The 15,545-nt window shown below is 43.1% G+C and overlaps 1 protein-coding gene across 5 annotated transcripts in view; it reads left to right on the top strand.

The window, feature by feature from the left end:
* The window catches only part of kcnq5a (potassium voltage-gated channel, KQT-like subfamily, member 5a), an 80,767-nt gene extending 66,622 nt beyond the window's left edge, over window positions 1–14,145 (top strand). For 2 of the 5 annotated variants that reach the window (XM_035172491.2, XM_047342276.1), the window contains 6 exons: window positions 1,715–1,959; window positions 3,134–3,242; window positions 6,015–6,146; window positions 6,410–6,526; window positions 8,882–9,008; window positions 9,220–14,145. In XM_035172491.2, the coding sequence (XP_035028382.2) occupies window positions 1,715–1,959; window positions 3,134–3,242; window positions 6,015–6,146; window positions 6,410–6,526; window positions 8,882–9,008; window positions 9,220–10,302 (1,813 nt within the window). In that variant the 3' untranslated portion in view covers window positions 10,303–14,145. Of the gene's footprint in view, window positions 1–1,714; window positions 1,960–3,133; window positions 3,243–6,014; window positions 6,147–6,409; window positions 6,527–7,804; window positions 7,901–8,881; window positions 9,009–9,219 lie in introns of all 5 variants that reach the window. The other 3 variants (XM_035172493.2, XM_035172492.2, XM_035172490.2) reach the window with 2 other exon arrangements.
* The last annotated feature ends 1,400 nt before the right edge of the window (window positions 14,146–15,545 follow it).

The following is a 15,545-nucleotide window of genomic DNA, read 5'->3' as shown; positions in this document are numbered from 1 at the left end:
CACTTTCAAAAGAGTAATGTGGGGATAACGATAAGTAAAACATAATCTTTTTAAGACAAAGGGAAAATGCACCAGATGGTAAATGAACTGTCACGTCCAGTAAATGCACGTTCAGCCCCTGTCGTCTTATACAAAAACTTTTCATTGTTTATTAAGAACTTTTTACTTGAAAGTGAGTAAATTCTTTGAGTTTAAAAGTAAAAAAAAAGGTCTAAATTCCCCTTTATTTTATTTATATTAATCTGTATTTTCCTCTTAGTTTAATCCAGATAAAAAACGACAGTCCAGCCACACGATTATCTTCTGTTTCATTCCTTTGATTTGATTTAAACCTTCATGGGACCAGAAGTTGGTTCATTTGATGATTTCTTGTAAATATGAAACAATTCTGAGACAATTTAATAAAAAGGAATGGAAGTCAGATTAAATCGTAAAAACAAATCCTGTGGCCGGACCCAGTTCATCTTAAACGAACCCCCAACAACCTGTGTAGTGTTGATCCTGGTTTCCAGAGGCAGGTGTTACAGCTTCTCCTCAGTTTGCTGCATGCTCCTGCATCACTGCTGCACTGCTCCTCCCCCATTACACAGGCAAGCAATGGTCATGGATAATTATTGGTATTGTGAACAGATCTATAGTGTTCAGCTCCTTCCATTGTGCTTTAGAAAGGTTCTTCTGAAAGTGTAGGAGACACAGAGAGTGAGGCAAGAAACTTTATTGCTGAGATGTTTAGTTCTGCTTTTAAAATGTGCAGCCGCAAGTCTGAGTAAGTCAGGGAATTAATAATAAAACATAACCTTTGAAAAATAAGTCTTTGAAAACCCGGTTATATTAAATTAAAATGCTGATCTCAGGTTGATTCAAAGGTTCTGGAGAAAAGTGTGAAATCGTGGCATGGACCCTGCATCTGTCTCTCGTCGCTCTGCTGCATTGCATGCTGGTCTATTTGCCGTGTGACAGCAGATTGTTTACTGCAGCGAGCTTCATTGAATTAGAAATTACATACCTGGAAGTTAAAAGATCTAAACATCATGTGGATAGATGCATTTTTATTATGTTTCTCCGGCTGTGTGATGTTTCTAAAAAAATTAAATTAACTGAAAGGCGAAAGCTGATAAAATAAGTTTGACAGTTTGGTTTTTATATTCCTATAATAGTATTAATATTAAGATGTATTTCCATTGCACTGCAGTGTAATTACAGAGGTTGTGTGAAATCACTCTCTGTCTGCGTAACCTCCGAAAGTTTAAAAGATCTAATGATGGAAAAAAAACACGAAGCTTTAAAATGGTAATCATCCCTGAACTGAGCAGTGAACCCGTGAGTGTAACTGGTTGTGAGCCGCGAGCTGCCGGGGTCAGGGTGGTGTTGGAGGGCGGTCGGGCGTTGATCTGGTGTTTGGGGGCATGTCAGCTGGATGATGTGAAGGGAAGGCACAGAACGCCGCCCTGTGTCTGCGCTCTGAACTCTTCTCACTGTCTGACGGCAAATACGTGTTGACAGCTTTTCTCTTTCTCTCTTCTTGTGTCTCTCCATCAACCCCGACCTCTTTCACACACTCTCATCCTCATCCTCCACTCCCTGTTTCTATCCATCTCTGGATCCTCGCTCCCGTCTCCCTCGTCCCAAACCTTTCTCTTTGCTCCCGTGAATGTTGCTCTCTCCTCTTTCCACCTCCTTCTCTCCTCCTGCTCCTTTTCTCTCCCTCCTGCAGTCAGAAGTTGAGTTTCAAGGAGCGGGTCCGGATGGCGAGTCCTCGCGGTCAGAGCATGAAGAGCAGACAGGCCTCCATCAACGACCGCCGTTCCCCTGGCAACGAGGGGGTGGGCGGCGGCGCCGGCGCCGAGCTGATGGGCGGGAGTCCGGCTAAAGTGCAGAAGAGCTGGAGCTTCAACGACCGGACGCGTTTCCGGCCGTCGCTGAGGCTGAAGAGCCAGACTCGCACCGCGGTCCCAGACGGTGAGTGGGACTCCAACTGTAAATCACTCTGTTCACTACAGGAGCTTCTTTCAAACAGAATCGTCCTAATGCAGAGGAACTTGATCTCATGTCTTTAACATCACCGAGCTGCAAAGAGACAGGAAGTCACAGGAAGTCACAGGAAGTCACAGGAAGTCACGTTATGTGACGGGTCTGTAACTTCATCCCCATGATGCACTTTCCCAGAAAGAACCATGAAAGTGATCGTTCCCATTATCTACTTGTGTAACAAACACTTTGTCTCTATTTTCCAACTAATTAGCACTAAAGTACTAAATTGTTTCCAGGAAATATCCGGATTTTATGTTCAATTTCAAAAAACATTAACCTCAGAAAGAGAAAACATGATTTATGCCAGATTTAGTTATCAGCTTATTTCCATCTGCAGGTACACACTAAATCTAAAAATACATTTTGATCATTGGGTAATTCATTCTATTTGGTAATTTAATTAAAAAGACTGTGAATATTTATTTCCTTTTTATAGTTTTTATCCTTTAAAATATACATATATTATCTCTTGTATTCTAGATGCATAGTGTGATGATTTTTCTTTTGCACTTTGGGAAAACGCTAATCACACTTGAGTTATAATCATTCGTGAAGCCGTTATGTACTTTAACATTTCTGCGTTTTGCAGATTCTGAGGAATATGAATTAATTTTACCGCTCCAGTGTTTCTCCTCAGATTTCCCAGAAACCCTTTCTCTGCAGGAATAGAAGGAAATTGCTGACTGCTTTAACAGCTCCTCTGTTTCTGCTCTTACTCCCTGCTATCGTTGGTTTGAGCAGATTTTATAACCCCTCATCTGCACTATATCATTATTTACTCTCTTTCCATTCCCCCCGCTCCTTCTCTCTGTCTCCCACTCTCGTAATTATTGGCAGCATCACGGATATACTGTGTCTGTCCTTTTCTCTCGCCTCATATAGCTGAGCTGGCTAAATTCTGCCCCCTTTCCCAGAGATCCCGTCCAAGTGGGGCATAAATTCTCACCTCTTAAAAGCCAAAATAGCCTCAGTTTGAAACATTCTTGGAGGCTCCTGTCAAGACGCCGCGATGCACAAAGTGTTTTATGAATTTTTCAGACTGGAAAGTATTTTGCACGGGGGCCTGGGTTTATTGATGAAATGACGGCTCCGTCTCTCCCAGTGGACGCAGGCATGGCCGCGGAGGATTCCTTCGACGAGAGGGGCTGCCACTGCGACGTGACGGTGGAGGATCTGTCGGCGCCGCTGAAGGCCGTCATCAGAGCCGTCAGGTGAGCTGTCATTGGATTTTATCGTTATTTAATGAGGGCTTCAAAATGTATTCGTTTCCCGTCGTCCTGCTGTTGTTTTTCTCCTTCTGTTTATTTTCGTGGCTTCTCTGAACGAACACCGGGCGTCTTATTGACTCCTCACGTCATTTGAACTCTTCCCTCAGGACCTTTCCTTTCTCACGCGTGTCCATTGATTCTTTAACCACGGTGACGGCTCACTGAGCTGCTGGTCACAGTGTGGCCTCCTCTGACGATTGGCCGGTTGTTGACCTTTAGCTCTCGTTGAAGTCGAGTCAGGTTTCTGATTGATTGATTGAGTGATTGACTGATTGATTGATTGATTGATTGATCAGCTCGGACCCCTGCTGCTCCTCCCTCTGATACACATGGAATTCAGGACGAGAAAAACACGCGTTCAACCTCCAGCGCTCGGGTTCTCGTGATATCTGGTTTCCTGGAGCAACATGTTTGTTTTTCCTGCGTCGTCCTGTCTGTATCTTTGTGAACTACCTGCTGGGTTGGAGGGTTTTGCCTGAGGGTGTGTGTGTGTGTGTGTGTGTGTGTGTGTGTGTGTGTGTGTGTGTGTGTGTGTGTGTGTGTCTTTGTGTGTGTGTGTGTGTGTGTTTCAGAAGACTCTGCTGTCTTACACTGGCACCGGCACCCTGCGAGCGAATGTTTGTCCAACTGGCTCCGACTGTTTCTTTCACTTCTCCGCTTCTTCTCACCCTCTTCATATTTTTCAATGTAAAAAAATTAAATAAATCTCCTTTTCCACCTCTCACCGTGAGTCCAGGTTTTTTCTGCTGGTTTTATAAACTCTAAATTCAACCTTTTCCATTTAATAAAGACACGGGATGTAAATAAGAAACAGAAAACTTAAAAAAGACAAACTTTGCCCAAGTTTGCCCAATTCAAAGCAGAATAATAATTATGAGTGATCTGTTTTTCCAACAGTTTGGATCCTAATTCAGTCATTTGTTCTAGAATCATAATAAGATTCTTGAAGCTGTTAATGGTTAAAAGGACGATTCCTTTTAACCATAAACCTTATGTCACTGGTATGTTTTCCTCAAAAATGTGGCTTGAAATTGGAACATAAGAGGAAAGTTCCAGGTTAATTCAATAGGTTTCACATTTCCGTTCCCCCCCGAATCCTCCAACTTTAATTTCGATCTTCAGTTTCTGAGTCTGTGAACAACATCGGCTGAGATGTTTCCTCAAATCCTTTCATTACCTCTGTGGAAGAGCTCAGTTTGTTTGTTTGTTTGTTTGTTTGTTTGTTTGTTTGTTTGTCAGCAGGATTACACATTACATATTTTCACCAAACTTAGTGGAACGATGGGACCTGGACCAAGAGAGAAGCCATTACATTTATTGCAGATGCAGAACTTTATCTATGTTTTATGACAGATTGTTTTTTCGAGCATAGGAGAAGACGGTGAACAGAACCTGGTACGTTTATAGCTCTTCCGCACTCGTTAAGATGCCAAACCCCAGTAGATGTTAGCGGATGTCAGGGACATATCTTCAGTTGTGTGTGAGCATCAGACCTGGGTGTGTGTCCCTCACGTCTCGGGGCCCAGTTGGGATCTTTGCTCCTGATCCGGAGCCGTGAGCTGCAGCGTTCTGCACATCATTTAGATTATAGGACAACTTCCTTTTTTCTCTACATTTCTACTATAAGAACTAGACGAGCGTGTAATTCATGGATCTCTGACTTTGAGCATATCGACTCCCCACAGGCTGTTGGAGAGATGAATGTATGGAATAGAAATGTTTGATAATGTTCTCAACACACACACCGGTGCTGCCCATATGGACAGCATCAAAATCCTTTCTATAAATAAGACGTCTCTTGTGCACATTTGGCACAAACGTTCCTGCATTTCTCACTTCCAATTATCTTCAGCAACTTCCTGTTTCTTCTGATATAAGATAACTCTCGGACTCAGTAAACCAGGTGGACATTTGTATCCATGTGGAACTTGTTGGGTAACGATTTCCAGTGGAATCTGTTTGGAAAGCAAAACACGTTCAGTCATATATTCAAGTTTGAATGATTTGACGTGTAGGTTCTTTATCCTGCTTTGATTTATTAGTGACCTGACATCTAAAGGCTGAACTGCTCCATCACCAGCTCCTCTGTTCTCTATAGGAATCACATTCTCACACACACACACACACATGAACCTCCACCACCCAACTCGGGCCCGCCTGCCCACCCAGCGGGCCTCCTCGATGGGCAGCCGCGGCCCAGGGCTTTCCCAGGGTGTCGGGTTGAGTGTTGGACACCCCCTCCCCAGTCGGCACTGTTATTACAGAGGGTCGACTGTCACTGTTGTTTCCACTCAGACAATGAGAAACACCGGCAACTGGAGACACGCGGCAGCCGCCGGGGAGCCGGAGTGAACCGAGGGCTTAGATCCGCTTACCTGCATCAATATTATTCACACAGCAGTGGGTCTGCTCATCAAACACGGGGAGACGGAGGGTTTCACTCAGGTTTCAGTCCTTCACTTTGATTGTTATGGATTGGACGAGAGAACCGGGGAGCCTCGGTTTCCCATTAGACGCTGACTCAAGGTATCTGAGATATTAATAATATTGTTTTAATTATTCTGCACAAAAAGATCAACAAGTGAAAAGTCACAAAGATCAGTCTGTGGCTTTCTCGTAGTTCCTGCTGCCATCTAGTGGTTAGTTATCGGAGTTACAGACTTAGAATTATGTAATAATGTATGTGTGTGTCTGTTTGTGTGTGTGTGTGTGTAGGATCATGAAGTTTCACGTTGCAAAGAAGAAGTTCAAGGAGACGTTGCGTCCCTACGACGTGAAGGACGTCATCGAGCAGTACTCTGCGGGACACTTGGACATGCTGTGTCGCATCAAGAGCCTTCAGACCAGGTCAGGACAGACACACACACACACACACACACACAAAAACACACACACGCACACACACGTCTTGAAGAGCTGATCCGTCCTCTCGTGTTAAAAACCATGATTTTCTGCATATTCTGTTTTTACGTGTGCCAGATCGTTCACTTCATTAAAAATACATTCAGATAAACAAATGTCCACTTTCATCTCACCAGCTCCTTCTGACCTTGAGAGTGTGTGTCTGTGCAGTAGCCTTCATGTACATGTGTGTCCCCTCTCTCTCCCAGACTTGACAAAGTCGTGGGTCCCCCTGCGAGGCCCTTCAGCAGCCGCCTCAAGACCTTTTCTGCTCCTTCCCTGCATTTATATTACAGCCAGGCGCGGAGGAAACAGTCTGCGCCGGGGTTAGACCTCAGCGCCGCCACCTGCTTGCCGACTACTAACCTAACAACACTGTCACATCTGGGTCAGACAGCAGTCAACTCGTTGTAAATAAAAAAGGGAACATTTAGTGATTACAAGAACATTTTAAACATAACCTCGACATTGGGCCAAAAATGAAGCTGCTGTGTCGACACACTTTTTAGAAAAAGCTTCTCAGGCACTTATGTTGCTTTTAAAAAGCAGGAAGCAGCCAAATGTTCACTTTCATGTGCTTGTGAACAAATTGTGTGCATGCAACACAAAGTGCCATGTGACCCGGATCTGACGGTAGTTTAATGGACAAGCTTCAACTCCAGCCGAGCTCAAACACTGGATTATGAACTTAGTCCTGCAAGAAAAAGTGAATAATACAAATGTAACATTATCTGACTAATTCACATTTTTAAATTCAGTTTAACAACGAGGAGAAATGCATATTTAATGATCCCTTTGTGTTTTTGTTTTTTTATTTAATCATATTGATATACAGAATAAAACATCCTTTATTTAAAATAATGAGAAATATTTAATACTTGAAGACATCTGGTTTAATCTGTAGACGAAGCAAGAGCTTTTTATTGTTATTTATAGATTACAGCTGTAACTTTTTAAAATATCCAGTTTAGTTTATCTGAATTCTGAAAGTTTTGAACATTAAAAGCTTTTGCTGACTCTTATAACTTTCCATTATCAAAGAATAAATATGTTTTACCTCTGCATGACATATAGAGGTCTTAGTCTTTGTTGGAATTCAATTTATTATTTCAGCCGGGCCCAAACAATATCGTTATGTCGGCACTATTCACTTGTACAAACCTTTAAGAGTTTGTGTTCTACTCTGTCATGTTGTGTTTTGTGAATCTGGATGAACTGTAAATGCTGTAGGTGACTTTCTGGACAGTAGAAGTCCTGGGCAGGACCATAGTGTTTGTTTTGTGAGCCTGAGTGTGTGTTCGAAGTGTTGTCGATACACACAGACCTGAGTGATGCAACGTGCATCTGCTGTGTAACTCACAGTAGATGTAGACTTTGATAATATCACCACGAAAACATTGGAAACATTAATCAACTTCAAATGAAATAAAGAAAGATACCGACCGTTAACGACAATCTAAAAGTATCATCATCGATATTGCTTCAAACCTCAGTGTGTGTGTGCGTGTGTGTGTATGCTTGTGTGTGTGTGTGCATGTGTATGCTTGTGTGTGTGCGTGCGCGTGTTAGCGATGTGTCTGACCCGCTGTCTCTCCTGTCTTCAGACCGGCCAGTGCAGCGGGCTCTGGTCGACCCAGGAACGTGTCGGCTCCCGTCCTGCATTATTATTACAACAACAGGAAGAAGCTCCCTCCCTCAGGGTTTCTGTTATTTCACTTCATTTGAGTTTAACCCACAGAATCAACCTACCGGTTCCCTTGACCTTCCCTGAAACCTGTGAAATGTTTCTCCCAAACAGACTCACCGAGATGCCAAACATCTGGATTAACTTTCTTACAGTAGCCCACCAGATGGTTGGAGTTTGCGCTGGGGAATTCAGTTAGAACCAGAAGGTTTAAACAATCACAGAAGATAGATTTCACAAAGTGAGCGGCTCAGTAAAATCACAAGCTACTACGATTTTCCCAAAACATGATTATTCTAACGTGTCAAACTCCACCCACCTGGTAATTCTTCTTATTAATCTTAATTTATTTACGTGCACACCGACCTGAACCCCCTCAGCCTCTGATGTGTTGTTCCATGAAGGGGAAAGATTGTTGCTTGTGAATGTTGCTAATTTGTTTGTGCGATTGTGGATTGGTAATTAATTTGGTTGGTTTTTTAAGCAGAGAAAACAAAACATTGTGTTTGGTGCATGTTGAGCTGTTTAATGATTAACTTTCACTAATTCACACACTGTTTTAATGTTAATGAGCAAAGAACCTGATCTGATCAATACTCTGATATTCAAAAGCCTGCTCTTTTCATTTCACTGGTTTTTCAAATGAAAATAACTATGATTCCAACTTTTTATTTAAACCTACATGAAAATGAAAGTGAAATAAGTGATACATGTGATATTTTAAAATTTAAAGAGCCCATGAAACATACACAAACGACATATTGTGTTAAATCCAAACTGAATCCTTGTTTTTCTTTGTTATGTGAATAACTGACATGTTGGAGAGTTTTGATATAACAGCACTGATACAGTTGAGCCGTGTGTGTTTTACTAACCCTCCTCCTAACACCCTGCTGTTGCTGTCGGGATGACCTGACGTGACGCTCGGGCGCCGACTCAGATTACAATGTCATTATTTTCTAATATATAAACGTGTGTGTGTGTGTGTGTGTATCAGGGTGGATCAGATCCTGGGAAAAGGCCAGATTCCTGTGGATAAGAAGATGAGGGAGAAGCTGAACCAGGACGGGGACACTCTGGAGGGCATGAGCATGCTGGGACGTGTGTGTAAGGTGGAGAGACAGGTGAGTTCAGAATAACAAGAAGCAGAAAAGGTTGGTTGAGGAAGCAGAGGATCATGGGTAATATATGAGTCAAGAGACGCATGAGAACCATTTAATAGCTCGGACATGAAACAGAAGGAATCACCTCGTGTGTCTGCAGGGGGCGCTGTTGCTCAGTAAAGCTTCTCTCTCTTTACGCTCTCACCGTGTTGCTCTGTACTTTGTCTCCCAGGTGACTTCCATCGAATCAAAGTTGGACTCTTTGCTGGACGTCTACCGCCAAGTTCTGCACAAAGGTTCCTCGGCCCTCACCCTCTCCTCCCTGCCTCTGTTCGAGCTGAACCGGCACCACAACATGGACTACCAGACCTCCATCATCGGCAGGGACCTCCCCTCCCCCCAGGGAGTCGACCCCGTCCGAGGTGGAGGAGATAACGGAGGTGTGCGCTGTTCCCTTAGCGGCAACCCCAGGGGCCTGCGGCTCATCCTGGCACCCGCCGACGATGACATACCCCCGGACTCAGCACCTCCATCCTACCCCCCGTCCACAGCCTCGCTCTCTCCGTCACCGCTGCTGCCACCTGATAGCCCCTACCCAACCTTGGTCACACCCAATGGCAGCTCCAAGAGAGCACACTTCCCCGACCTGCCGCCCCCACCCCCCTCAACTGGAGGCTTCACCCTCCAGCTGCCCCCCATGGCGCACCCCTCTCACCACCGATGTTCCTCTGACTCCGTCCCAGATGATCTGTCAGACGGAGCGACGGCAGACAAAGAGAGCCTGGGCCCGTCTGTTGTGGTGGGACCCGACGTGGACGCTGAGCAGGAGGAGGACAGTGAGGCAGGCTCCGCCCGGGGGAGGGTGCAGCTGCGGGAGAAGCCTGGCTTGAAATCTGAGGGGGTGTGGAGGAGGCACATGAGCCTGGAGGCGAACCCCCTGCTGCTGCTCTCGTCGAGCCCAGACGGGAGGTCTTCAGACTGGGAAGGCAGTCTGGGGAAATCCCTCTCCGCGCATAACCTCAGCCAGCCTTTGAGCAGCCGTGCCTCTGGTCTCTCCTCCGCACTCCACAACAGCAGCAGCAGCAACGGTAGCGAACAGGGCAATGCCCACCGCGATGACCTCAGCACCTGGGACGGAACAGAACTCTTCATTAGTGAGCGCAAGCTGGAGCCTGCAGGAGAACATTTCAACTTCCTGTCCCAGGGACCTGACGGCGGCCCCGCCGACCTTTTACAGACTGTGGACGATGCTGCACCTCACCCCAAGGGAAATTCAGATTTTCTCAGTCAGTCTCCACACATACAGCTGGCATAACCACACACACACACACAACACAGACACACACACACACACACACACACACTCTTGCGTCCTGTATGTACATGATTTTGTGGGCAAAGACACAAGCATTTTTCAAATTGTGGGATTAAATGCTTTGTGTGGGGACATTGTTTTTTATATTTTGTCCAAAATGATCATGTCCACTTCCATACAGTTCCATCAGGTTATTTACCTTATTATATATATTTCTAACAGTAATATTAACAAAAAGGAAACAATAATAGTCTAATAACAGTATGTGTAGAATATGAATGCGAGTGGACAAATTCATGTAGGACAAAATAAACAAACGGTTCACACATGCAAATGAGTTTTCCTTTAAAGAAATAGATTTCCTCTTTATCTAAATATTTGGATAATCAACTTCATTCAAAAAAGATAAAATAATATTTTTCATATTATACAAAAAGATGTTGTTTAAGTTTGATCTTACATTAAAGAAATTAATATTTGACAGCGTAGATGCAGATCATTAATTGAGTTGGTCACAAAAAGACACAAACAAGTGCTGTTAAAGTTAAATTGAAGTTAAGTTCCAGCTGTTCTGCCTTTTCAGCCTCAGTCTGGATGTTGAGTGCAGCTCATTACTTAAAGAAGCAGGAGTCTTAACTTTTCATTGTAGAAATGAAAGCATGAGTCATCTGACTTGAGCCACTGAAAACAGAGGAAATCACTGCCTGGATACAGGCGGCGTCACTTGGAGTCTCTGACGTCGATCATGACATTCAGCCCTGAGATTAGAACTTCCTTAGAAACCACCTTTGGTCATGAAAGATGTAACGTGTACAAGGACTTTTGTTTTGGTCCGTGTCCCATCCACTAACACGGAATAGACCGAGTGACAGAGTGTGTGTAATGATCTGATTTCACTTTTCGCGAGTTGTCATGTCGTCCAATTTTATTTACAGTCAGTGGGATTTTATTTAAATATGAAAAATCTTCTGCAAATCATGTCAACCACTTCTCTCTTGAAAACAGTACACACAGGCACACACACACACACACACAACCACTGACACACACAACCACTGAGTCCTCTCAGAAGAACCAACCTGACAAAGACTGACTAGTGACTTATTTTTTCATACAAGTGCTTCTACTCTGAGACTTCCTTGGAAGAAAAGGAAAGTCGCTCCTTGTTCAATGTCCGTCTTTGGCAGCGTAAAACAAATGTCCTCTTTTCCTTAAGCTTTCATACATATCACTGCATGGACTGTCTCCAAGCATGTGTTCAGACCACAAGCATCTCGTTCTGTTCATCCTCTGCAGACACACACACATGAATCCTCCGTGTGTGTCCTCGGTGAATTTGAATGCTGCAATCCAATTGGGGGGGGGAAATGGCCGATCAGCAGTGGCTCAAGTGCTGGACCGTGTCCCGCTCGGTCTGGACAGTCGCCTGGTCCGTTAGTTAAGGGTCTGAATGCTGGATTGCTGTCGGGTTATCTCAGCCAACGATGAGATGCTGCATGTCTAAGCTGCTGCAATACTTAAATCAAGAGCAGTCACTCGCTCGCCGGTGTCGCCTGGATGCCCTCGTGCGTGTTAAAGTTTCCTCCAAACCTTTAACAGGAAGGTACGAACAAAGTTTGCCTCAGTGAACATTATAATATTCTAATTTGAACTAATTTGATAGTAGTTAAAAAGCTGTACTGTCAGTTTTATGGATAACCCACTTACTATAAAATGTTATGATGCACAAGGTTGTTTAATTATTTGGTTTTTTTGACAAACCCTGTCTTTTTACTGGGTGCTGGTTGCACCATGTGCATTAATAGTGATTAGAGGCTGCTAAGCTGACCTTATCCCCCAGTCCAAATATAATGTGGTTTTACAACCGTAGACTGTTTATTAAGATGGACGACGCGTCTCCACTTCCCTTTCACCATCCAGAAACCAAGCCGAAACATCCTGGGTACAAACACGACGCCATTTGCACGCACAGTCTTTGAAGAGGTGGGAGGGAGGTCCTCTCAATACAGGTTCTCCACCAATCACAAGTCAGTCTCAGCTGTCAATCATGATATTTCATCCTGTTTTTAGAGCATCAAATAACCAATTAAAACCAAACTTATCAGAAAAATCTAAGTTTGAACAAACACTGTGAAGAACTACTCTACAGCTCCTCTACAGCGTGGGAGACAAATGTCTGATTCTCACTTCAGCCTCATTTTAGTTTCTATTTCCTCTCAAAAGTTTCTTGTGTTTTGAAATATTAAAAGTCATTCAGAGAAAAAGGTGAGATTTAGAAAGTCGAACTTGAGACGTAGGGGAGATACTTTGCTAAACGTATTAAAGTATCACGCTACACTCCTGAAGTCTCGAGTGTGACAGAATGACAAACCAACTTTTGCATGACCTTTAGTGCAGCCAACCAGCAGAGGGCGATCAAGACCCTTTGACTTTTTGGGAAGATGTCGTGTCGTCCGTCTTTAGAAACAGTGTGTGGTGCCAATGCACAGATTCCATTTATAACACGGCAGGTCGGCTTCACCATGATGATAATACACTGTACGTGCAGTGCTGTAGATGTAGTGCACATGTTGTCCATTATCCACGTGTCCATTCTGCTGCTAACAACGTCAAAATATGCTATATTCACATAATCAAATAGGAGTGAGAAGATGCTTCTGTTCAGAGAAATGTGCTCACGAAATATTTGGCAGGAGACAAACTGGACGCACAAGAATCTGACCTGGAACTGACTAAAATGATCTCGGCCCCTCAAATCGTACGTATCAGTAAAACATGTAAACGTTTTAAATCCTCATCACATCAATCGATTACAAGGGACATGTTTATATCTTGGTGCATTTCGTCCAAATACAGATGGAAATTGAATTGCGTTCTTCAAGCTGACACCATCCTGACACTGCACTCAACTCTTTCTCAAATCGCTCTCCTGCCTGCAGTTACATTGGCTGCTCGTGAATGAAAATTATGCACAACAATAGGGCAGCCATCTTATTTTCTGTCGGCCGTTTTGATTTGTTTTTGCTGGGTAACGTCTTAAGGGGTACGCAGTCACGGCAGTCTTAAAAATGTGTTTCGGCGCGTGTTAACGACGGCCTTTATTCATCTTTATGTCTCACTTACCTTCCTTCTACATGGCAAGTCAGTGCATCGCTTAGAAAATTAACATTTTGTAGTAGAATATAACAAGTATTATCTTCTAACAAATGACATTTGTCAACACTCGTGAATGGATTTTGAAACAGTCTGCAGCCCAGGCAGGAGTCTCTGGTGCGACGAGATCAATGATCATGAAAGCACAGTTGTTTGTGGTGAGTTGGAGGAGCCTGAAAATGTGACACACGGTAGTTTTGAGCTCTATATTGGAATAGAATTGTTGTAGTTAGTGACTGAGTTTTGCTTCACATGAAAAGAGCCCAACCAAAACGAGGAAAGTTCAAATTACATGGATTATTCCTCGTATAAAACATGCTGATGTTTGCAATCTGTAAATTGCTAAAGGGTGCCTTTCTAGCATATGAACATTCTGTGATTTGTTTTCCTTCACAGGGCTTTAAAGGTCTCGTTTGCCTACAGCCTTTTGCATCTGTATAGCTGAAGTCATTTTGGGATGGACCTTCATTTCACTTAAGTCTTGTAGCTCTAGCCGCAGACTTTATACGGCTTTGATGGGTAATAATACCATTTCTCTACAGTAATTTATTACACAACTGGCCTTAAAGCTTGACAATGTTAACATTATTTCTTTGAAATTAATTTATTAAAGTGCACATTATGTTCTCTGGATGAGAAATGCAAAAATGATTTTATTATTCATTAATAAAGTACATATTAACTAAAGTGTTTGGGGTTTTTATGTCTTTTATTATTACCACTCCAGTAGCAGCTCACACACTTTGGGGACAGAGATGCTGTAAGAAGCAGATCGTTCTCAACGGCAGAGTTTCAACAACCAAGGCCTCGGTCGTGCCACAACATTTGAACCACTGGCCCAGGCGGCTGTCCTCGAATGGCTCAGGAGGACCGTGTTTGAGGACGACGAGGGACAGGAGAGGACAGGGGACGTCTATTAATGGCAGAGAGTTTGATGGTTCAGGGGTTTAATTTCAGCATAGATTTGAAAATGAAAGCATCTTTCCAGTTTTCCACTCATGAGCGGTCGCTGGTGGCAAAGGGACGTCCACCTTTGCTCTCCACACACACAAATATATATATATATATATGAATATTTATAAATATAGGTATACATATATTACTTTATAAATACTTCTAGGCATCCCAAACGGTGGACTCTCCATAAACATCGCCCCTGCAAGGTTATAGACGGTTTGAAACAGCAGGTGGCGTTATGAGCTCTATAACTGTGATAGTGAAGCCAGCATTAATATCAAAGAACAGTCGTCTCTTTTAATTTACAGCTTAAAAAACACATCTAATTGTGCAGAAAAACTCAAGTTTAAAAAAGTAATGTTTCCTTTGTGTAAATCAGGATTTTTATACGTGCAAGGTGGATACCAACGGTTTCAGGGTGGTATATAAAAGCAATTTTATTCCTGGTAAGTTTCTTAACCTTTTTATGTTACTCAAAGAATTTTACATTTGTCATAAATTAATTACCAATTCAATTCAAACAGCTTCATGAATCTCAATGGGGGCAACAGCTCGTATAAAAAAAATTTAAAACATACACAAAATACAAAGGAGCTAAATTAATTATTCCAATCGTATTGGATTTGGCTGAAACGCCGTTTACCCCTGAAACTCCCAGACCACTTTCACACTTCTGGTCTTGGTGCCATTTTCTGATTGTCTTTCTCGCCTGTGCAAAATTACGAGGAATGTAGAGTGACGTAAAAAGTCGCATTGAATTCCGATACGCGTCAATTGGCAAAAAATCTGATCTGCATCTGATTGAGAACCACATTCAGACCCAGATCTGATTGTTTAATGACAGCGTGAACAGCACAAATCACATGGAATCAGATTCAAATCAGATTCAGGCCCCTTTCATATGTGGTTCTGAATCAGTGTTTGAATGCATATCAAGAGGAAAATGAAACCGTGAAGGCTCACATGTGTGGCCTCCATGTTTGTTACAGATCTCCTTCTCCTTGTTTACGTCTGGACACAACGTGCTGCGTGTGACCTCTTGTTCCTCTGAAGGTCACATCAGGGCCGCGACCAGTTCATTTTAATAGATAACATGAACAGCTACATAAAGAAGTCAGATCTAGGAATAAAAC

The sequence above is a fragment of the Hippoglossus stenolepis genome, chromosome 12, assembly GCF_022539355.2.
Source record: "Hippoglossus stenolepis isolate QCI-W04-F060 chromosome 12, HSTE1.2, whole genome shotgun sequence".
Lineage (NCBI taxonomy): Eukaryota > Metazoa > Chordata > Actinopteri > Pleuronectiformes > Pleuronectidae > Hippoglossus > Hippoglossus stenolepis.
This window is presented reverse-complemented; position numbering and strand designations above follow the sequence as displayed.